The following is a 23,178-nucleotide window of genomic DNA, read 5'->3' on the forward strand; positions in this document are numbered from 1 at the left end:
TCTTTTGGAAACACATTGATTATTCATATCACATAGACGTCATAGGATGGAAGACGTCACCAGTGGAGCACCTAAACCTCATTTATATCAATTTAACAAGAGCAACTTCACAAGGCTGTGCACCAGCACAATATCATAATTTACTAAAACATTTGATAAACATGATGTATCACTTACTACAATTTATGCTGTGCTCCCAGAAATTGTCAAGTTTGCAGCAAAGAAAATGTGCGGTTGGCTGTTTTAGAACATTTGCGAACCAGGAAGGAGTTTTATTCAACCTGTTTACCCCTCCGAAGGACACACCTAAATACTCATATTGATGCAGACATTAGTGCTGCGAATGGGCGCATTAAAAACTGTTACACCTTTTGCCATCCTCCCCAATAAATCACGGCCTTAGCATCATCAACACCTGTGGGGAGCCATTTTGTGAAGTTTTACCCAGCGCGGAAAGTTGCAGACATGCCAGCGTCATCCTCAGTGGCGCAAGTGCATCACAAGTGTGTAACCAGAACAAGTTCGACAGGGAAGCAACCAGTGCAGCTTTATGTGTGGTTTAACCCTTTTTCGGAAATGGCCAGCGGTGAGGTCTACGCAGCCTCATGCGCCTGGTGCAGGGCTTCGGCCACTGTTATCCAGGGCGGAAAACGATCAACTTTCCCTCACCGCCTCAGATCCCCGTTCGCTTCGCCTTCATCTCTCAACCAAGGTACTGTGTGACACAGACAGATGTGTTTTCTGTTAACTTGCAACATCTGCTGCAGATTAAACGATCCGCAATACTGCAAGCTAAAAAAGCAGCCTGTGTGCTGAAATCTCTGGAGTGTGCTTTGACTGCCTGGGATCAGAGGGATGCAGGAAGAGTCGGAGAGGAGACCCCCTTGTGTAAAGCCCGGCCCCTTCCCCCGCTCACCAATCCTGCCCCTAGCTGTCCTGCGCCTCCCCCCTCCTCAGGTGCACGTGTACATTTTCAGCTGCTATGAACACAATGTGTAGCCTTTGAAGCCGGAACTTTAAAGAGCAGTTTTAAAGTACTTACAATGCAAGAACACTTAAGACATTTGTTCCCTTCGGGCTGGAAGTCCTCCCCTTCCTTATACTGTCTGCCTTCAAATACACAGCCTGAAAAGAGATGCAAGAAGTGACTGGGGCAAGCCCGCATAAGCAACATCCTTCTTTTCTGTTCCGACATGCACAACAATGTAAATGTATTAAAAGGGACCTCGGCTCGTGCTCCTGGGACACAACGCAGACTCAGCAGCCTGCAGCTCTCGTCGCCATCAGGCTATCCCCATTGCATCAGCCTTCCATGCAGTAGCGTTGCAGTGATGCCACGGTCCCTGGTGCAACCAAGGAAAATGTGTCTTTTGACTGCTGGTGTGGTAGTAAAATACAAGAATGTAGAGAGTTCAATTGAACACTGAGGGCTCTGATCTCTGGTGCCACTGCACCTGCTGCACGAATGGTGGTTGCAATGGCCTTCATTCTGAGATGTGGGGTAAATAGTGATCCCTGTGCAAATGGCAATTTGCTCTTGGATTAGGACTCAGAGTGTTGCAATAATTATCGCAACCCTGACAAATTTTGCCAACGAAAACCTGGAGAAGTTTATCAGTGGTAATCCGAGGTTAAACATGTAAAACTGAGCCCGGTAAATTCAGATTCTGCATCTCGTGCCCCTTCTTTAGCTGGAAAACTTGTAATAGATGGTACATACTGCATCCATTAAATACCCCATCAGGTGCAGCGTAACATCTATTTATCTCACGACTCAGATTTGATGTTCAATTCTGTTGGAAGTGACTACTGGGGTTGACTTCTATGCACAACAGACTTAATTAGAATTGACATCTTTATCTATGTTCAACTTTATCCTCCTATATCGTCAACATTACACCTCATCTCAAAGAGGGAATTCCATACTTTCGGAAACTGTGAGTGAGTGTGTATGAACATGATGGGCCTTATTTATAGTTTTTTTTCTGTAAACAAAAATTGATCAGTGGGTGGAAATTCCTTGAACCTGATTCACAGAAGGAAGATTGGTAGACATCCTGTCCCCAGATCTGATTTACTACACAGAACAATCCATCAACATAGTGGATTCACAGACTTTTCTCTGGTGTTTCCAACCTTGGAAACTTGTTCCTGTAATGAGCAACAGTACACACCTTTCTGTGGTGGGAAATGAAAGGGGACAAAAAAGGGACATCCCCAAGCATGATGGGAAGGGATTTCTCCATGAAAGAAAATGATTAACCCATGGAGGAAGAAAAACATTTTCAACGCACTTTTGCACATTTGTGTCATGTATACTCAAGGGGAATCCTCATGGGACAGACAGAGGCGTAACTTCTATTTGTGCAGCAGGTGCAGTGACACCAAGGCCTAGAAACCTGTGGGGGCCATTGTACCCTGTTTAATATTGTATTTTACAATTCAGACAGAATACAGGGTGGAGGAATCTACTTCCTTGCACTAGGATCCTTGACACAATTACTATGCCATTGGGGACAGATAATCAACTGGAGAATATGTAACGAAAAAACGTGCACATGGTCATCTCTAATTAGTGTAGATTTGTAAGCAAAATATGACTGGGTTCTATGAATTCCCAGAAATGAAGAAACACAGGGAAATCATAGGCACGAGTCTAGAATATGTAGATTTACACATTTTTGGTGACTCTGGTCCAAGTTCAGAAAGTTCAAATTCAGGCCTAGCTGGAGCAGTAATCTGCCTCCAAGACAGATGAGCAATGCATTTAATTGGACTGTACAAAACGCTTGCTTAAAAATCCAGCTGTGACAATAACCAGACATCTGTGCGCTGCTGGCAACTCCACTGCCTAGTCTAGAACAGCTTGTATTTCAACAAGAATCATGATGCAGCAGGGGTCCACTTTCACTCCTGGATACCAGCTATCCCTCCAACCATGCATTGACAGTGTCTATGGCTTGTATCATGTACAGCTCTCTGCTGCCTTTCAGCTAAGTTCACACTATATCAAGGCTTTATGCTTAAATAACTACATAGTATTTTTTATTTCTATTGAGACTGTCTTATGATAATGCAACTGAAAACCTAGTCCATTTTATCAATAGATTTTAAATAGGTGTAGCTCAAAAACAAACTATTTAAAGATGTGTTAACTAGCTTCATTATATCTACAACCACTGGAATTTTGCAATTTTGCAGCTGAGGCATTTTACCCATAATTATGCACTTGCTGCATAATCCACCTTATGCAAATGTTAACAAACAAAATAATTTTGTTTGTAGTTCAAACGGATCAAACTCATGTTACCCCTCAGCGGAAGTCCCTTTGCAAAGATTGAGTGTTCACATTTGAGTTGGTTATTGCTGTAGTTGACTATTAAACTAGTACTAATGAGGTGAAATCTTTGCCCAAACAATGTTGCCACGAGTAGAAATGACAAAATAATTAATACTATTACAAAATGTGCCGATTATGCCACATAATTTGCCTTTTTCTTACTCCTAATTAAGTGAACCCTGCCAGGTAATTTTTTCTCCCCTGATACGCAATTCCAGTGGTCTTAATTATATCATTTCAATTTATATAACGGGCAAAAAGGTGTAACAATGTTTCTTTCCCTTGACTGGTTTTGGTTTCTTATCATGTCACTCTTCAATAGCAACCAGTGTGGGTTAACTACACAACCTTAAATAATGTTCACTCATCTTGCCCTATCTTCTACCAAACCCAGGACAGTTTGAAGTTCTCTGTGCAATGAAGATTTTGTAAAGCATATTTTCTGGACACTGTTGAACACAGAAGCCTCAATAAAATCTGATGGAGGGCTTCCATAAGCCCCCTCTTCGTGTAGAATGGAAGTCTGCGTTCAACATTACATTTTAATTCACAGAAACATTAGAAAACACAATTTATGCTTATTTTGAATTTTACAATATCCTATGCTTCTAGACCTCCATGAGTTTATAATACAGCACTTTCACTTGGGGAGAGGTACATTTATTTTATTATTTTTTATTTTACAGAATTGTATATAGCGCAAACTTGACCCGAATCGGGTAACAGAGTGCTTTACATGATCACCAGTTGCATTACATGCGGACACATTCATTTTTGTTAGGCAGGGGAGATTAAGTGATTTGCCCAGAATCACAGAATGTTCAGCATCATTGCCGAGACTGGAACCCAGTTCCCCAGATTCGAGGTCGACTGCCCTAGCCGTTAGGCCCACTCCTCTCCTCACGTTATGCTATGTGTGCAAAGGTGATTACACAAAGTAATTCAGTGGCAGTGGCCATTGGTAAAACATGTCCCTAAAGTTGATTTTATTATAATGATGTATGTGCAGAGTACCTGCAGTATTTTCAGTAGTCACACTGCTGGTGGATACTGGCTACTTAGGTCACTCGGACCCCAGGGTTGGCAGTGACCAGGACTGCCTACGAAAAGAGCACTCAGGTACTGATAAAAATGAAAGCATTTTGCAGCCTCAACAGGGTTATGAAGCACTATACAAATGCTGGAATTCAATAAAGTACAATTCATGAGCAGGTAACATCATAACCTGCAACTCACCTCACCAACATCACCACACCACCAGAGAATAGAAATTACATTATGTTACTGGTAACAGCTGGGAGCCACGCTCATTTGCATGGGATGAATCCATATGAAAATTTGGTACCCCAATTTCAGTAATACACATAGTGGCCTGTAGAGCTTAAGCCACAAGTTCTACACGCTGATTTTTTTTTAATGCTTTTGTTCTTTGAATGCACAAATAAACACTGTCACCCATAAGGCATAAAAATAAAATGTTTCTGTAGATTGGAAGCTCTTTATGGAGAAACTGTGCCCTATCGTTTCAGACATTTAGCAACAAAGACAGTGGAATTTTGGGTGATCTAACCTGCATTTTCGTTCTAAATTTCCAACAACACCTCCCACAGTAAAATGCTTAAAGGAAGCTAATAATGTCTAACCCTGAGTGGTCTTGCACACAGACAATAGTTGATGGTGCTAAAACTCTAATTTGCAGAGGGTACCACAAAAGGTGCGTATAGACCGTCTAGATCTGGAGATATTTCTTAATATTGGTTCCAGCGTTGAACCCAGGAGCATTTGCTTGAGGAGAGTACAGTATTACAGAAGGGGCTATTGTGTTCATCTCCACATTGCTAACGCTAGCTTGGAAGATAAATGTGCACGTTTTTCTGAACTGCACCTATAACAATTCATGATGACACAATAAATATGTACCACTTGCCCATACTGAATGCCGCACCACAAAACTACAGAAGTACAGAAAAAGTGTGGATGTTTCCATAGTGCTTAAATATAATGCAAAATACACATTCACCAGCAATGGAACCACCATCTTAAAAAGAATTACCTGGACAAGTTGGACAGCACAGCCCAGTCTGCCTCACTGGGTTTTTACAGTGAACAACACACTGTGTTTCAAACTCAGTAACAACTCCTTCCTGCAAGAGAACGACAAACAGTCATTATAAGCCTGCCTGGACCACACATATACAATAGAAACTAGTCAGAGGCCAACAAAGCAATGTACTTTTGCGCCCTGTATATGTCAAAAAACAATTCACACAGTTATAACGAATAGTTTTCTTACCTGTCGGTGTAGTTTTGCAGCTTGAAGATCTTTCTGGATTCACTATGCTGTGCATTATTCCGCGGTCTTGTGGTTGGGTCCGGATTCGTAGTCTTTTCTTTGTTTTTTTTTTTTTTTTCTCTTTGCCCAGGTGGGCGTCGGCGTCACACCCCCTTTGGGTGTATTTCCGGTGACGTCGGCATGCTTCCTGCGGAAGCTCCCACTCTTGGGCGCCATCTTCGGGTTCTTTTTTTCCGTGTTTCTTTCGTTTCCGAAGTAATGGCAATGTTCTTCTTAGTTTGTATTTACCGCTTTGTATTTTCAAAGTCTATTCTTAGTTAACCACCTCTTCTCTCTCCAGCCTCATCTTTCTGGCGGAGGTGGGTGGGTTCGCTAGTGAATCCAGAAAGATCTTCAAGCTGCAAAACTACACCGACAGGTAAGAAAACTATTCGTTTTGCAGCGTGAATCTTTCTGGATTCACTATGCTGTGCATAGATTTTGTAGCGGTTTCTCATCTCTGTGGCGGCTGGGTGGAAGATGAGCGTTGGGTGTTGAATATGTGCTGTAGCACCTTCTGTCCCACTTGAGCTTCCTTGTTCATTTGTATGTCCACACAGTAGTGCTTCGTGAACGTGTGCACCGAAGCCCATGTTGCCGCCAGGCATATGTCCTCTATGGGTGTGTTAGCCAGGAAGGCTATTGTAGCGCCCTTCTTCCTGGTGGAGTGGGCACGTGTCCCCTCAGCCAGTTCCTGTCCTGCCCGTTTGTGGCAGAGTTGGATTGTTTGTGCGATCCATCGTGCAATGGTCCTTTTGGTTACTGCTTTGCCCATGAAGCTGTTTGCGAAGGACACAAAAAACTGTTTCGTTTTCCTGTGCCCCTTTGTCCTTTCAATGTAGTGCATGACTGCCCTTCTGGCGTCCAGGGTGTGCAGAGCTCTCTCTGCGCTGGTTGTGGGTTTTTGGAAAAAACTCGGTATCTGTATAGACTGGTTCATGTGAAAATTGGATACCACCTTCGGCATGAAGTGTGGGTCAGTCCTCATCACCACTCTATCGTTGTGTATTTGTATGTATGGTTCTTGCAGCGTCAGCGCTTGAAGCTCGCTTACTCTGCGTAAGGACGTTATCGCAACCAGGAAGGCTGTTTTCATAGTTAGCATCTTTAGGGAGGCCTTGTGAAGTGGTTCAAAGGGCTCTTTCATGAGTTCCGTTAGGACTGTGTTCAAGTTCCATGCAGGTGGCGGCACCCGCTTGGGTGGTGCGATCCTTTTCGCTCCTTCTAGGAATCTCTTCACCACCTGTGATGTGAAGAAGCTCCTGCACGTTTCTCCCCTTGTGTAGGCTACTATCGCTGCCAAGTGAACTCTTAACGAGGATGAGCTAAGGTTCTTCTCCAGTAAGTGCGTCAGGTACCTTAGCACTGTGGAGTCCCTCTTCATCTTATTGTGGAGTCTTTCCTGTCTGCACCATATTGTGAATCTTTTCCATTTCGCAACGTAGCACTTTCGAGTGCTGGGCCTTCGTGCCTCCCGAAGTACCCTCAGGGTGCTTTCTGGTAGTCTCAAATGTGCGAACTCTATGTCCTCAGGAGCCACGCTACTAGGCTCATGCTCTCTGGCTCTGGATGCAGTACCTCTCCGTTCTGCATGGACAGTAGATCTTTCCTCCTGCTGAATCTGTGGGGTGCACACTGTGTCATCTCCATGATCTGCGAGTACCAGGTCTGCCTCGCCCACTGCGGTGCGACCAGTATCAGTGTCATGTTGCTCGCTCTGCACTTGCTCAGTACTCTGTGCATCAGTGGTATCGGGGGAAAGGCGTAGGCAAATGTCCTTGACCAATCTATCCATAGGGCATTCCCCAGTGTCCCCTCCTCGGGCTGCCTGGATGCGAAGTTTTGGCATTTTGCATTCTGGCGTGTGGCAAACAGGTCCACCGATGGTGTCCCCCACCTGTCGAACAGGTATCTTGTCTCCTGAGCATTGAGCTCCCACTCGTGGGATGCCGATGTCTGCCTGCTGAGCCAATCGGCTTGTATGTTGTCCTTCCCTGGTAGGTGTATGGCTAGCAGGTCTATCTTGAGAGGGATGGCCCATCTCCATATCTCCTGCGCCAGCGTTGAAAGCGGTGCGGACTGTGTGCCCCCCTGCTTGTTGATGTAGAACATCGCAGTGGTGTTGTCTGTTTGTATCAATACCCTGTGCTTGTACAGTCTTGTTTGAAAGGCCTTCAGTGCAAGGAAGATTGTCTTCAATTCTAAGTAATTGATGTGCTTTGTGGCATCCGTCGGTGTCCACAGTCCCCTCACCTTGAGCTCCTCCATGTGAGCGCCCCATCCCTTCAGGGATGCGTCTGTGGTGATGGTCACTGTTGGCGTTGGGGGCGTTAGAGGCTTTCCCCTTGCTATGTTCTCCATGGTCCACCATGTCATCTCCTTCTGCACTGCGTGCGTTACAACCACTAGATCCTCCCAACTGCCTGTAGCTTGTGACCATTGCTCCTGTAGCCATTCTTGAATGGGTCTCATGTGGAGTCGTACATTCGGTACCAGGTGGATGCATGATGCCATCATCCCCATGATCTTGCTCGCCGTCCTCACTGTCCGAGCTTGTCCCTTCCGGTAGAGGCGAGTTTCCTTCACCAGCGCCCTCGCCCTCTTCTCGCTGGGGAACACCTTGCCCTGTAAGGTGTTGATCTGTGCTCCCAGGAAGATCTTCACTTGTTCCGGCTCCATTGATGATTTCTTCCAATGGATGGAGAACCCCAGGTTTATGAGCGTGCTGGTCACTGTATGTGCGTGCAGCTTGCATTTCTGGTATGAGTTTGCTTTCACCAGCCAGTCGTCCAGGTAAGGGTATACATGTATTCCCTGCCTTCTTAGGTGCGCTGCGACTGCTGCGAGGCACTTTGTGAAAACTCTTGGTGCCGATTTTAGACCGAAGGCCAGTGTCGTGAACTGGTAGTGGCTTTCTCCGACGGTGAACCTGAGCATGTGCTTGTGCTTCCTGTTCATTGGGATGTGCAGGTATGCGTCTTTGAGGTCTATAGTGACCATGAAGTCCCCGGTCTGCAACTGTGGGAGCACCTCTTGCAGGGAGGTCATTTTGAATTTTTGCGTTCTTATGAATTTGTTCACGAACCGTAAATCGAGAATGGGCCTCATTGTCTCGTCTACTTTTGGTACCAGGAAGTATGTTGAGTATACTCCTGTGTTTCTTTCCTTGAAGGGTACCCTTTCTATGGCCTGCTTCTGCAGGAGTTCTTTTGCTTCTTCCTGAAGGCACTGCAGCTGCTTGCTTGCTAGCGGCTTTCTTCTTGGTTTTCTGCTTGTTGGCCTCGCCTCCAACTCTATGCAGTATCCGAATTGGATAATGTTGAGGATCCATTTGTCTGATGTGATTCCTCTCCACTCCTGGAGGTGGAATCTTAATCTTCCTCCCACTGGTGTCCTGTGGTCGTAGGTGTCTAGTTTGTCTTGACCCATCTGTACGTGCTGCCCCCTGGGATCTTTTTTGTGGGTGGGCACACGGATTTTTTTGAAGTCACTTGGAGGTGGGCTGCTGGCCCCCTCTTCTATTTTGTCCCCGTCCATTTCTCCCTCGAAAGGACTGGCCTCTTTGTTGGTACTGTCAGGGCTGTTTCTGATGGCCCTGCTGACCCTGCGAGTCTGCCTGGTGCGTTTGCTGGAAAGCCTGGTGTGATGTACCTGGCTGGTTTCCGCCTCTTCCGCCGGGCCTCCGTGACGGGGTGCCCCTCTTGTTCCCTCTGAACTGCAATGCTCCCATGGATCTTGCTGTTTCGTTATCCTTCTTAAGTTGGCTGAGTTGCTCATCAACTGTTTGTCCGAAAAGCGTACTGCCGTTGAATGGTGTGTTCAGGATGCTGTGTTGCACCTCCGGTTTGAAACCGGATATCCTGAGCCAGGCGTGTCTCCTTTCCGTGACGCCCATCATCATGAGCCTGCTGGCGGTGTCTGCCCCATCCAGGGCCGTCTTAAGGCAAGAATTTGCAGCATTCTTCCCCTCTTCAATTAGCTTTTCGGCTTTCTGCTTGGCATCCTGGGGCAAGTCCTTCACCAACTGCCCCAGTCCCTCCATGATTTGGTACATGTGTCTGTTTACCAGGGCGTTGGAATTAGCCATGCGCCAGTGGGTCGCGGCATTCCGTTCGATCCTTCTGCCCACCAGATCCATCCTTTTGCTCTCTTTATCCGGTGGCGGGCCCGAGGTAGTGGGTACGTTAGCCCTCCTCCTTGCTGTGGCCGTGATAATGGAGTCTGCGGAGACCGTGCCCTGAATGTAGGCCGGGTCCTTTGCGGCATGCTTGTACTTCTTCTCAGTTCTGGGAGTTACTGCCTTGCATGTTGCGGGCTCCCTGAAAGCTTCCTTCCCCTGAGCCAAGACGCTCTCGAGCATCGGGAGGAACTGGCTCCTCGTTTGTGTTGGGAGCAATGTTTCCAGAAGGAAGTCTGCTTTCTGCTTCTCTTCGTCGAGCTTGAGCTTGAAAGCTGCTGCGGCAGATTGTATCACCGCGTTGTAGGCCCCGATGTCGTCCGGCGGCGAGGGCCTCGAGGGGTAGGTGTCGACCACCTCCTCCGGGCTGTCGGTGTTGACATCGATGTAATCTACCTCCTGAAGGTCATAGGGCGCCGACTCTGTGTCTGTCCTGCCCTCATCTTCCTCCCCATAGCTGTAGCTCTCGTGGGGATTCTCGTACTCCTCCTGGTCGTCGAACACCTCGACGTCCTGGTCTTGCTCGGTGACTTCGGCGACCTCTTCTTCTTCCTCCTCGACCGCCTCCAGCACTGGTGGCTTGGTCTTGTGAGGGATCGTGAAGGCCTTCATCCTTGCGTCGAAATCTTTTTTCCGCTGCATGAAGTTCTCCATTTCTGCCTCGAGGCGCCTTCTTTTCTTTTCCATCTCGGCCGCGTGTTCCGCGTCGGATGGTTCCGCCGCTCTCTTCGACGGATGGCTCGTCGCCGTGCCTCTCGGAGTCGAAGTTTTCGACGTCGAACCGGATATCGGGTCTCTGGTCGTCGTCGACAGTTTCGGGTCTTTCTCCCTCGTCGATCGATCCTTTTCGGGGACGATTTTCGACGTCTTCTGCTGATCAGCAGCTCTCGGCGCCGGGGACTCCTTCTCTGAGGATCCGCTGGGCCTGGGAGTAGTCGCGGACGCCGCCTTTTTTGGCGTCGGCGCTTTCGGGGTCTTGCCCTCGATTTTTCGAGACTCAGAGTCTCTCGGGTTCTTGGGGGCCGAAGAGTCTCCTACCTTGTCAGAAGTCTTCGTGTAATCGGTCTCTACGACCGTGTAGCTGTCGTCTTCGGCGGCAGCGTTGTCTTCTTCCTCGGAGGACATCCCCAGCTCGTAGAGCGACGGGGTCGGGGCCTTCCCCTGCAGGGCGGCGTGTGCTACCCTCTGCCTCTCTCTCACACGAAGGGTCTTCGGGGTGAAGGCGGAACAGGCGTTGCAGTCTCCGCTTTCGTGGTCCACCGGTAGGCAAAGGTTGCATACCGGGTGCTGGTCCTTCTGCGCGTACTTGTGGTGGCAGTTACGGCAGAACTTGAACGGCGTGTTGTCCATCCTCGAGCGTCCAGGGCCTCTCTGGTCGCGTGTTCGTCGACGGTCGTCGAAGATCTGGATGGAAAACGCCTTATCTTTGCTTGTCTTTCGTCGGTGAAGTCCCCTGGAGTCTTCAGATGACTTCTCCTCGTCTTTTCTGTATTTTCTTTCTTCTTTCTCCAAAAATGTCTGGAGCCCAAACGGGAACGATCCAGACCCGACCGCGGAAAAAAAGAATCTGAAGATGGCGCCCAAGAGTGGGAGCTTCCGCAGGAAGCATGCCGACGTCACCGGAAATACACCCAAAGGGGGTGTGACGCCGACGCCCACCTGGGCAAAGAGAAAAAAAAAAAAAAAACAAAGAAAAGACTACGAATCCGGACCCAACCACAAGACCGCGGAATAATGCACAGCATAGTGAATCCAGAAAGATTCACGCTGCAAAATGTGCATGTCCGAGACGTTCGAATACCTCAAGGGCTTCATGTTTGAATTGGCTTTTTAGTCTACATTACTGTTTTGAGAGTGTAATATTTCAACTGCTCCGACTCACATCCGGCAAAACTTGGCAGGTAGGTTATTGGCTCAGAAGCATCTTGTTTACTACAAAGTGAATGGTGCTTTGCAAGAATTTAGTTCATTCTCAGTGTTATGTAACATATCTTAGCAGTCAGACACATTATTTTCTTCTAGCGATGTAATATTGTTTTAATATATAGAAAAAGCTGGGTACAGAAACCAACAGTACATAAAACTAAAGTAGGAACTATACAGTGACCTTTTATTCGTGAGTTTCGTTTAAACAGAACTTTAAAAGTTTTCACCAAAAAAACCAACAAAAAGAAATATCCCTAAAACACCCAGTCCCCAGTCATAAAATAATAATCAAAGTTCAAATATTGCACGGCCATGAGAAGAGTGCACACGCCACAAAGTACATATTACTACAATATTGATGTGACAGGATATTCAGAAAGATGAGCATAATACTTTCCCAAACAGTTCCATATTTCATCAAATGTGTACAAAGTAATCTTGCTGCATTGCTTTCTTCTATAAATGCCTCATAAGATGAGCCATTGAGCCAGGTTTCAGTTCTCAAATAAAGCGTCGACTTTTATTGATTTAAAAGCAACCTTTTTGGCAAGAAATATGGACAAAATTATGAAACTACGTGTTCAGTCTTTTTAAGTAAAGAAATCGTCATCATACTGAAGATGAGTAAAATCAGAGTGTTGTTGATGTCGGTGTCAGGTGTAAGTCTGACCCTAAAAAGGCTTCCACCCAGAAAGACAAAACTTTAAACTAAGGTAATAGCTTGAACTTAGGGTTTCAGGACTTTTTACTACACCTTCAACAGTGACCTCTGAAAGGGCCTAATTATTTGTTATAATACAGGTACAGAATTTTCTACAGATTATATTTTGCGGTGTGAATATAAGTGTTGGGTCTAACACTTCAGCAAAGTGTTTGCCTCGGATGTTTTCTAGAGTCATATTCTTTTTCATCTCATGGCTTGGACATGTATAATCTGGTCAACAATTACCAGTAAAGTTGGAGGCACATGAGCAGAAACATGAAGAGATAGTTGACGTAAAAGAGAGAAGGTTAGGGGATGAAGTTGTCCAAGATAAAAGGAGCATTTGTAACATGAATGGAAGGAATTAAACATTTAGCTGTACGTATCTTAGATTATTCAGAAAAAAGTTCAAGTATGCTAATTAGCACCAACTTTGTTAGCCAAGCTGTGCCTTGTAGTTATCCTGTGGAGTTGTGAAAGTGTTATCCTTTTCGTTAGGATGCGTTGTTACTGTACTTGTCAACACCATTATTCAGTGTCAAATGATTAGCGAGATAAAAAGAGGGTGTCCTTGGTATGTTCAGGAGTTCGACTGAGAGAGCAGGAAGAGAAGACCAAAATTCTGAAGCACTGCTGATGATGAGGGCTGTCTGCCGAGGTTCGAGCCCCTACGCCGAGACTTAGTATGACAACTTCGTTGGACCATTACGCCCTAGTCATGGGAATCTGCCAATGTGTATGATCTCTCACATCACTGAAACCTTGATGTCTGCGAAGCTCCAGTCGGCTTAGAGTTTCACAGGGCCAAGCTAAGACGGACAGCTTTGAATACCAGATGAAGGGCATGCCCATTCGATTGGATAAGAGTTCAAGGAGTACAATGCTCTTTATGATGGCTGTCCCTAAAATTTCCATTTAAGGGTAAAGGAAAGATTAGTCTATTCCTGTTAACTTTATAACACATAATAGTATTAATGTTTTAAATAAAAAGTGTAGTATAAGCCAGACTAGCAACGTTTTTTCATCCTTAAGTGAGACTTATGCTTGGAAATTTGTTAGGTGTCCATGCAACAGTGAGCATGGTTCACAAGACTCACATGTGACTTATGCATAACTGACTGTATAGTGCACAGTGAGTTCCACTCCTGATTGCACAGAGGAGATTTTGCTTTATAAGAGTGGGTATTCCTGAGAGTGAGTCAAAAAATCAGTAATGGAAGACTGATTCAACTGGAATGGTGCACGCAAGGAGACACACACACACACATGCACATACGCACCAACACACGAACACACACACACACACACTCATAACTCAAGAGTAAAAACTGTTGATCCCAGATGAGTATGAAGGAGTCAGACATGGGCCTGGCTCCTACATATTCAATAGGGCAATGGCTTTTCATAATACACTGCTTTTGCCACTCAGGGCCCCTTGCTTCTCCGACACAACCACAATACACAATTCCAGATTGTGATTTTGAGATATTGCATATTATGTACTGTGTGCCAAATCTTTGAAGCACATCTTGTTCACAGCAGACCAGAAAGCCCAAGTGCACGAAATATATCCCATCAATTCTGGGCTATAATTTATATAATAAGAGCGCTTGAAAGAGATGTTTAATAGTGCCAGTGATTACACAATATTCTTGTTTTTCTTCAACCCAAATTAACTCATGCTTTGCTACAAACTGGAAAAATTGTTAGGTTTTATTGATTGTGCCCTCTGGGCTGTTCATATAAGTTTTCTAGTCGACAGACAATAGGCAATTATTTTCAATGTGATGCTTAGGTAGCGGAGAGTGAGGCAGATGAAAGAGAGCATCTAAGAAGAACCCCTTGCATACATCCACCTTCTGCTCCCACAGAGAAGGATGCTGACATCTTCAGTTGAGGATAGGCATAGGACAGTTATATTTGCTTTGCCTGTACTGACAAAAAAACGTGTTCAAACAGTTTTAGCACGCAGTCCAAAGCAAGATAAATATTATTAATATTTTTCGGACCCTGACAGCACTTTTCAATGTATTTCATTATTAGTGTGCATGTGAGTAAACATTTCCAGCCAAATAACAAAAGAAAAGTGATCTCTGGTCTCTTTCTTTCAGCACCTCAAGGGCCGACATTGAAGTACTGTCCGTACAGTAACTATGAGCTGTTATATGTTCTATTTCCTATTTTATCTGTGGACTTTACCATTTGCTTTAAAGAGGTGTTGCAGGATCTGCTTTTAGATCCAAACATTTAGAATTAATTTGATTATAACTGGTATCTTTATTAAAGAGCTTTTGACTTAAAGCTTTCTGTCTCCAGATTTTGCCCTCTGAAGCTAACAGACATTCAAAAGTGCTAGTGTGTAGGGAGAACCAAGCACTTATATTTACAGTTCATGAAGGTCTGGACCGGAAACAACAACGCATTAACTATTCTAGCGATACCACTACTTAGATGGATCTGTACCAGTGCATGACAATTCCTCAAAAAGAATGCACTTGGGTTGCACTCATCGGACGACAAGGACTTTACCGCTTTCATAGATAAGCTACTGAGTTTTCTCTCTTAGATCAACACAAGAATTTTGAGTATAAAATGTTCATTTGTATTAAAGGGCCATCTCTTAAAACTTTTATGAAATGTTACAATGTATTCGGGCCTGATTATGATCTTGGCGGATGGGATACGCCATCACAAATGTGACAGATATCCCGTCCAAGTTCCAAAGTATATAATGGAATTGTAATATGGCAGACGGGCTATCCATCACGGTTGTGAGGGACTAACGCTGTCCATCAAGATTGTAATCAGGCCCTAAGTCTCTATTGTAATCAACTGTTCAAAAGTCTTTCCAAAAACGATATGCAAGGCTATGCTGCTAATATATAGGTAGACCTAAGAATTTAAAATTAGAATGGCTGAAGTTCACAGTTTTAATCACCAAAGTGCTACGTAGTCCCACAAAACTGCTAAGCAGGCAGATCTTTTCCAAAGTAAGTGCAGCAATCACATCCTCTCACAGTACCAAAAAAATGAAATTCATGTATGGTTTTACACATACTGTAAAGTAGCTAAAATAGCACATGTTGGTACTTTGATATGACTCTATGGTCCTCAATATGAACGGCCTATTGACACTTTGGCTTCTCTGAATTGCTAATAAGATGGCTACCAATAACCCTGGAGGACTGGAGTTACGAGGATGTTACAAGGGGGAACCTGAGTATCCCCTTAGAAATAGGAAATTACCCAGGTTCAGTCATTTCCGGTCTGATTCTTCTGGTAATTCTTCAAATTTACCTGGGTTTTCACATAGAGATTTCACATGTATTTTGCATAACTCTCCATTGAAAAGAGACGGTTATGCGGTCTTCCCACGGCTATCATTATTCTAATGGTTCCAGTGACTGCTGTTACTGGCCCCACTGGAATTAAGAGGCAACATGTAATGAAGGCCTACGTATTTTGTTTTGGGGAGAGGAGTTGGACTAACGGCTAAGGTGCTCGACCGCGGACCTGGGGATCTGGGTTCGAGTCTCGGTAACGACGCCAAAACCTCCTGTGATTCTGGGCAAATCACTTAATCTCCCCGTGCCTAAAAATGAAAGTGTGTGTCCTCATGTAAAAAAAAGTAACTTGTGCTATGTAAAGCGCTCTGATACCTGATTCGGTTCGGGTCTAGTTCTCTCTACAAAAAAAAAAATAATAATACATTTATTCACAATTTTCTTTAATGTAGTTGGTGTTCCAAGAGCAAGAAAGTACAGAACTATTTGATTAATACCCTTACCACTAAGGGATTATTGCACGATGTAGTGGTGTCACACAAACGTGAATTAAAGCCAGGAAGACAAACTTAAACAGACACTGCTATGTTGCCACCTGCCACTTTAATCAATTCTGTTTTTTCGGTCAACAGTGCTAATGATGCTGTGAATGGTAGGCCAGAGAATGTTAAAATTGAAACTGAAATCCCTTCTCTTCAAAGTGCTCTTGACCGAATAAGCAGTACTGGCTCAAACCGCCTTATGCCAGGGTACCAGTTGACAGCTATGGCACTGTCATTGTACAAAAAGAGGAGAACAGGGGCCATTGCCTCGCGGTGATAACATCTTCATACGCTGGAGCAATGAGGAAAGAATTATCATTTTATTAGGAATGTAAAAGGATTAAACAGTGAGTGTGTTATAATAAGAGATTATGATAACCAAGAAATAAAAATGTGTATAAAAAATTTGGGAACAAACTAGAGCCCTCCTGCTACCGTTCCCTACCCACCACCACTGAAGCTGAGCAACCCCAATTATGCCTTGGGGTGTGATAACTTAATTTCGTAGGCTTTTAAGTAAAAAGTGTAACATGATATTGTACACAGGAGTAATTGAAATTTCGCCTGGGCCTATGTTGAACAGGCAATTAATCGCTCTAAAGCTATGTGCAGTGCTTTGTTGCTCTCCTTCGTTCTGATTTGCACTTTATAATACTGCACATAATATATCGGTAATTATGGAGATGTCGATTATTTTACACTGGGTAATAATGCTCCTTTATATGACAATAGTGTTTCTTACTAGACCAACCTTTTAGCTCTGGGTGTTCTTTACACGATGTATTTTTTCAGCAGCCAGATAGTCAAGTAGGGGTAGACGCCCAGGAGCCTTATCAAAGGTATGCAAAGATGCAGAGATCTCTGTGTCTCTGTAACATTTACCTGCAGATATGCGCTGAATAATTCAAAGCTGCTGCTGAGGCCGAGCTTCCTGGCAGCTTGTTGCACAAAGCCATTCCTCCATGGGTTAGGTAATACTTCCCAGAATCCTCCTTATCTCTCCTGAAGGGGAAACCCTGCACTCATCCACTCCACTACCAGTGTAAACAAGCCAGCAAGCATCAGCAGAGACTGGTGCCAGGGCATTCCTGGGAAGAGAGACCAACCTGCATTCCAGCCACAGACGGGCTCCACTGGATCAGGCTCAGCGCCGCTGTGCGCGCTTCACTGCCAAGCATGGCTGTTCCTTATCTGAAAGTGGCTGTCACAACTGTGAGCGTATTTTGTGTTCTGCCGGGTTCATCGCTAATCCATCTCTTCTTTTCTTTTAACTTTGTGTAACCTCTAAAGCTTAGAATTTTAGACCCTTGCATCGGTTTTGCTCATTTCCATGCTTTTATGTTTTTGTTCCACTGCTTTAGTTGTTATGTTAGCGGTGTGCTGGTCCTCTAGAGTGTTTTGGACTTGTTCATTTATTAAATTGATCGTCCAATTTGCTAAATTAGTTTTGTGATGTATCGTTGCTGCTCTCTCAACTAAAAAATTAAATAGGACTTGCATTAAGACATTAACTCTGTCTCTTGTTAAAGGCTCACTGTCCCTAATACATTAAAATATATACAAATAGTGGGATTTTGATCAGCCCTTTGCTTTTGGTTATATGGCTTTTTATCTCACGTGCCTTATTACTTTTTAATGGTTTTCCCCGCCACTCTTTATTTGTCCAGCCTCTTAAGCATTGTTTCCTTTCTTCCTCGGTATTTTCTGATGGAATGATTTGTGTCCTTCCACTTTTTGCCTTCAGGAAGAGACCTTTTTTTCGGTCAGTATTTTATGGGGTGCAACTGCTTTCTAGTTTTTTTTTCCTGTGCTGCTTCTCCTTGCAATCTCACCTGCTCTCCATTTGCCTCCTCTGCCCCTATGCAGTTATTCCATTGCTTCCTCCACCCCACTTTGTCCGGCTTTTTAACATTTTATTTAAATACCTTACACTGCTCCTCCATTGCTTTTAAGATCCCTGCAGCTCCTGCTGCTCAGTGACATCAGCTTCCTCTCCCCATCCCATCCACTCTTGTCTTGCTCTCTGCCTCACCCAATCTGATTCGTCAAAAAGGATATAATTTTGGAGGAGATCTGGTTTGTTATAGTGCCACCTATTTCTTTTTTCATGTACTTATGTGCATATTTTTTAATCTACCACTGCATCATCGGCATTTGCCATCTTGGCATGGTGAATTAAAAAAGACCCCTGAATCACAGTGAATAGACGTGTGTGATGGTGATGCATGAGCACATATATTTCTTTATGCAGTGGCCCATGGCTTAATGACGCAAAATGTGTAAGAAGGCAGATTGACAAAGGAAATGTTGAGCTTATACATAAACTCTCTGACTGGTCTGGTTAGTGTCTAAGACACATATAGAAGAGTTCGGAAACAGAGTGTGGCAAGCACATCTCCATGTTTATGAGCGGTTTTATATGCAGCTAATGCATGGACAAGTACAGTTAGTAAGTTAGTATATGCTCTAAACACCAGTTTTGTGGAAAGTGACTGCACAGCACCATTCTGCCCCTCCACATGCATTAAAAGGCCCCAAAGGACAGCGTTCAGCATTGGAAATAAGGCCTGTGGAGGGGGGTTCTGCAATAAGAGAATAAGGGCCTGGAGTACCAAGCCATTTTGCAGTTACTAACTCTGCAATTCACAAAATTGCAGAGTTGGTGATCAGAAAAGGGCATTTTGGTATGTATTAAACCCACATAGTGAGCCAGAAAATCATGTTTGACTTGTAAAATGGTTTATCTCATTCAAATTTGCATTTCTGCACAGTAATGTGGCACTGATTCTCGACTGCAATTGTGGTTGCAAACCATTGATCAGTTATTCACATCTCAAAGGAGGACGTTTCAGATTCACAAAGGAGAAGCTGTCTCCGTGGGAACTGGAATGGCAGACTGCTCTCCCTAAAGTTTTACAAAGCGAAACAGACTTGTTTTTAGAGCACCATTTTTCCCTTTAAAAGACGTGTACTGCTTTTTATAAACATGTTTCCAGTTTGGAAATGCAAATGAAGGAATGGTGGTTTGCTATCCCCATGCAGGCCCCCATTCCTACATTTGCAACCAATCATATGGGTGGCAAACTGCAAAATGTCTAATTAATATTTATCAGGCTCGTAGCTTTGCAACCTGCTGTGAATGTATAATACGACTTATTAGGAGATATGCTGTATCCCAAATGTCATTCCCATTTTCAAACCAGCCTGTGTGCAAATTACATATCCCTGATATGCGAATGGGAATAGATCAAGCCTACATTTTTCTTCACTGCACTTGGCTTGCATCCCAGCAGAAGTTGTGATGGCAAATTCAGCAGAAGTCATGGAGCACACACAGAGGAGTGGTCAGTGCATGAGAACAAAGATTGAGCTGGAGACTTACTAGTCCTTGTTGAACTGATAGGACACCACAAAATGCTCCTTTATTTATCATGCCCTTGTAGGCTTCTCCTAATTGTCTTTTGAGATGTCTCCTTTCATTCCCCTTCAGTGCCTGTGTAAAACTTCAGCTTGATTCCACACTTGGAGCGCGCTGAAGCCGCTTCCGGCTGCACCCTGCAGCTTCCCCTCTGATGTGGGATTACCAAAGAACCCAAGCACCTGCCATGCTTACTTTGCAGCTTCTTCAACCTGGGCCTGTGTTATCAGCAATCAGCTCAGGGGAACATGAAAATAATCTGTCTGACTGTACACAGCCTGGATGGAAGCAGGCTAGACATCAAACATCCTCCCACCCTCCCGCCTCTCTGGGAGATAAAAGTCTCTCTCCCTGCTGAACAGAGTGTCTTATCTTTGATTTCTTTCCTGATAAACTGCTCGTGTTCACTTCCTGTACCCAGTGTTTACACAGCAACATACTCTTGCACAAATTACACTTGTCCAGAGTGTAATGCCGGTAGCTGGCTTTGTCTATTGCTGTGCTCTCCTTATTTGCCCTGTCAATGTTTGTTTGTGAGCTCCTCATATGTGGTGCAGGAGAGTATATTTAAGAATGTCCTAAATCAGCTGGTAAGAGTGAGGAAGCATCAATATTTGATAATGCATTAAAACTCATAAATAGACTAGCAAACGAGCTATACCTTGAGGTGTGTGTGTAAGCACCACGGTGTGCATGTAACGCATCAAAATGTGGCAGTGCCGCTAGGAAGCGTTGGCATGTTGCATGCATGTTGCAGGCATGAAGAGCAACAGAAGCTGATTTGACCAGTGTTTACTCATTTAGGTTTTGGAACATAGGCACACCGCAGAAATAAACAGTAACTTCATCCTGTAATAATTATTACTTAATTTTAGCACTTCCCTATGATCCAAGGCATATGAAAAAGCATTCCACAGCACATTCCTAAGTGCCTTTGAGCCTTGCATCAAATTATGCCTTTTGAATGCAATTCTAGATGATTTAACATACTTGCCTATAATTATCACACGTACCACTCAACAAGATCTGAAGCTAAAAACCACAAAACGCAAAGGTGACTACAGATAATAAGGTGTCAGAGCTTTTCAGAGAATATTATAACATAACACTGGTTGTCAAATAAGCATTGGCAAACCCAGAAAGTTGGGTGCTGGCTGCAAGCCTTTTAGCTTTATCGATGCTTGTTTTGTCATGGTTTTTGTCAAAATTGATTGTATGGAGACCTGTTGGATCATCCTGAATATGATATTACCTACACCTACTGGCGGTAGCATTTGTTGACTTGCCTATATCTTTGGCACCATTTGACAAATCTTCATGAAACTTCCCCAAAAAAGTGTGCCTGTGCTCGTTGTTGTGCATGGAAAGTTTTGAGGTGATACGTCAAGCAGGGGCAGAGAAAAAAGCCGTCAAAATGTGTGTTTCCCCATGTTAATTTCCACAGCAGCTTTGAACATGACTACAGCCCTAACCGCTGGATGGAATTACACTAAATTTGGCAGAAAGCTAGCTTTTGAACGGCAGATTGTGCTTTCAGTTATTTCATGTAAATTAGTTCAGTAGTTGTAGATAAATTAAAGGAAATCCAAATTTGTTTATCTGGGATCGCACCCACTTTGCGAATAATAACGAGCTCATGCAAGGAAATGTAGAGATTTGATTGGCTGCCAACACTTCCACCAGGTAGTGTTTGTAGCCATCAAAACAAGCCATGAAATAAAGGAAAAGGGGGCAGGATAGGAATGCCCTAACCCCCAAGCCTTGGTCTTGGGGTCATAGATACATTTTCACAAAAAAAAATTGCTGCAAAAAATTCACAGCAAAAAATAAAAAAAAACAAGCATGGGCTCCTGGTGGGCCAGGTCCTAGGGGCATTTTATTAAAAAAGGATGGAGGTGCACATGATCTCTCTCCTGTGGCTCTTTGAGCCCCAGAGACCACTACCTCCACATGGCTTTTTAAAAAAAATGTTGGTGGGGGGCCTCGCGGGCCCTCCTTCTGGACTTCAAGAAACCCGGTGAACACTACTTCGCCAGGGCTTTGTTTTTAATAAAGGAGGGATACCGCCAAGTCCCCCTTCCTTGGCTTTACCATCTCCACGGGGCAACTAAAGCATTTGGCAGAGGGCGAGCAAAAAAGACAAAATAGAGGTGAGAAACAAGCATAAAAAGGCAGAATAAAGGTCAGAAATGAGCAGCAAGAGGCAAAATAAAGGTCAGAAACGAGCAGCAAGAGGCAAAATAAATGTGAGAAATAAGCAGAACGAAGCAAAACAGAGGTCAGAAATCAGTAGTTAGAGGCAAAACAGAGGTGACAAATTAGCAGAAAAGGGAAAATAAAGGTGAGAAATTAACAGAAGAAGGCAAAATAAAGGTCAGCAATGAGCAGAAAGAGACAAGATAAAGGTGAAAAACGACCAGGCAGAGGCAGATTAAAAGTCAGCAATGAGCAGAACGAGGCAGAATAAAGGTCAGCAATGAGCAGGAAGAAGCTGAATAAAGGTCAGTAATGAGCAGAAAGGGACAGGATAAAGGTGAGAAACGAGCAGAAAGAGGCTAAATAAAGTTCAGCAATGAGCAGAACAAGGCAGAATAAAGGTCAGATAGCTGAATAAAGGTCATCAACGGGCAGAAAGAGGCAAGATAAAGACGAGAAACAAGTAGAAAAAGGCAGAATAAAGGTCAGAAATGATCAGAAGAGGCAAAATAGAGGTTAGAAACAAGCAGCAAGAGGTAGAATGAAGGTCAGAAACTAGCACAGAGAGGCAACGTAAAAGGACAGAAACGAGCAGAAAGAGGAAAAATAGAGGCCAGCAATGAGCAAAAAGTGGAAAAATAGAGACCAGCAACAAGCAAAAGAGGCAAAATAGAGATCAAAAAACCAGTGGAGAGGCAAAATATGGGTGAGAAACGAGAAGAAAAGAGGAAAAAAAAAGGTCAGAAACAAGCAGAAAGATGCAAAATAGAAGTCAGAAACAAGCAGAAAGAGGCAAAATAATGTCAGAAATAAGCAGAGAGAGGCAAAATAGGGGTTAGAATCAAGCAGAAAGAGGCAAAATAGAGGTCAGAACCAAGAAGAAAGAGGTAAAAGAAAGGTCAGAAACTAGCTGAAAGAGGAAAAATAGAGGTCAGAAACAAGCAAAAAGAGGCAAAATAGAGGTCATAAATGAGCAGGAAAGGCAAAATAAAGATCAGAAACAAACAGAAAGGGGTCAAATAAAGGCCGGCAACGCGTATAAAGAGGCAGAATAGAGGTCAAAAATGAAATGAGCATAATGAACCAAAATAAAGGTCAGAAGTGAGGATAAAAAGTCTGAATTTGGGCAGAAAATGCATCAGAACAATTCAGACATGTACACTCACTCACAGACCCAGTCAGACACTCATGCACCCACCTACAGAATCACTCATACTCTCTCTCTTCCACTCACAGACCCACTTTGAGGCTCACACACCA

The 23,178-nt window shown here is 44.1% G+C and overlaps 1 protein-coding gene across 1 annotated transcript in view; it reads right to left on the reverse strand.

The window, feature by feature from the left end:
• The window catches only part of BMPER (BMP binding endothelial regulator), a 429,950-nt gene that overhangs the window by 245,205 nt on the left and 161,567 nt on the right, over positions 1 to 23,178 (reverse strand). Inside the window, exons 5-6 of the mRNA XM_078688231.1 lie at positions 5,394 to 5,484; positions 1,043 to 1,125 (exon numbers count right to left, since the gene is read on the reverse strand). Of these exons, the coding sequence (XP_078544357.1) occupies positions 1,043 to 1,125; positions 5,394 to 5,484 (174 nt within the window). The remainder of the gene's footprint in view (positions 1 to 1,042; positions 1,126 to 5,393; positions 5,485 to 23,178) is intronic.

Source organism: Lissotriton helveticus, chromosome 4_1, assembly GCF_964261635.1.
Source record: "Lissotriton helveticus chromosome 4_1, aLisHel1.1, whole genome shotgun sequence".
NCBI lineage: Eukaryota > Metazoa > Chordata > Amphibia > Caudata > Salamandridae > Lissotriton > Lissotriton helveticus.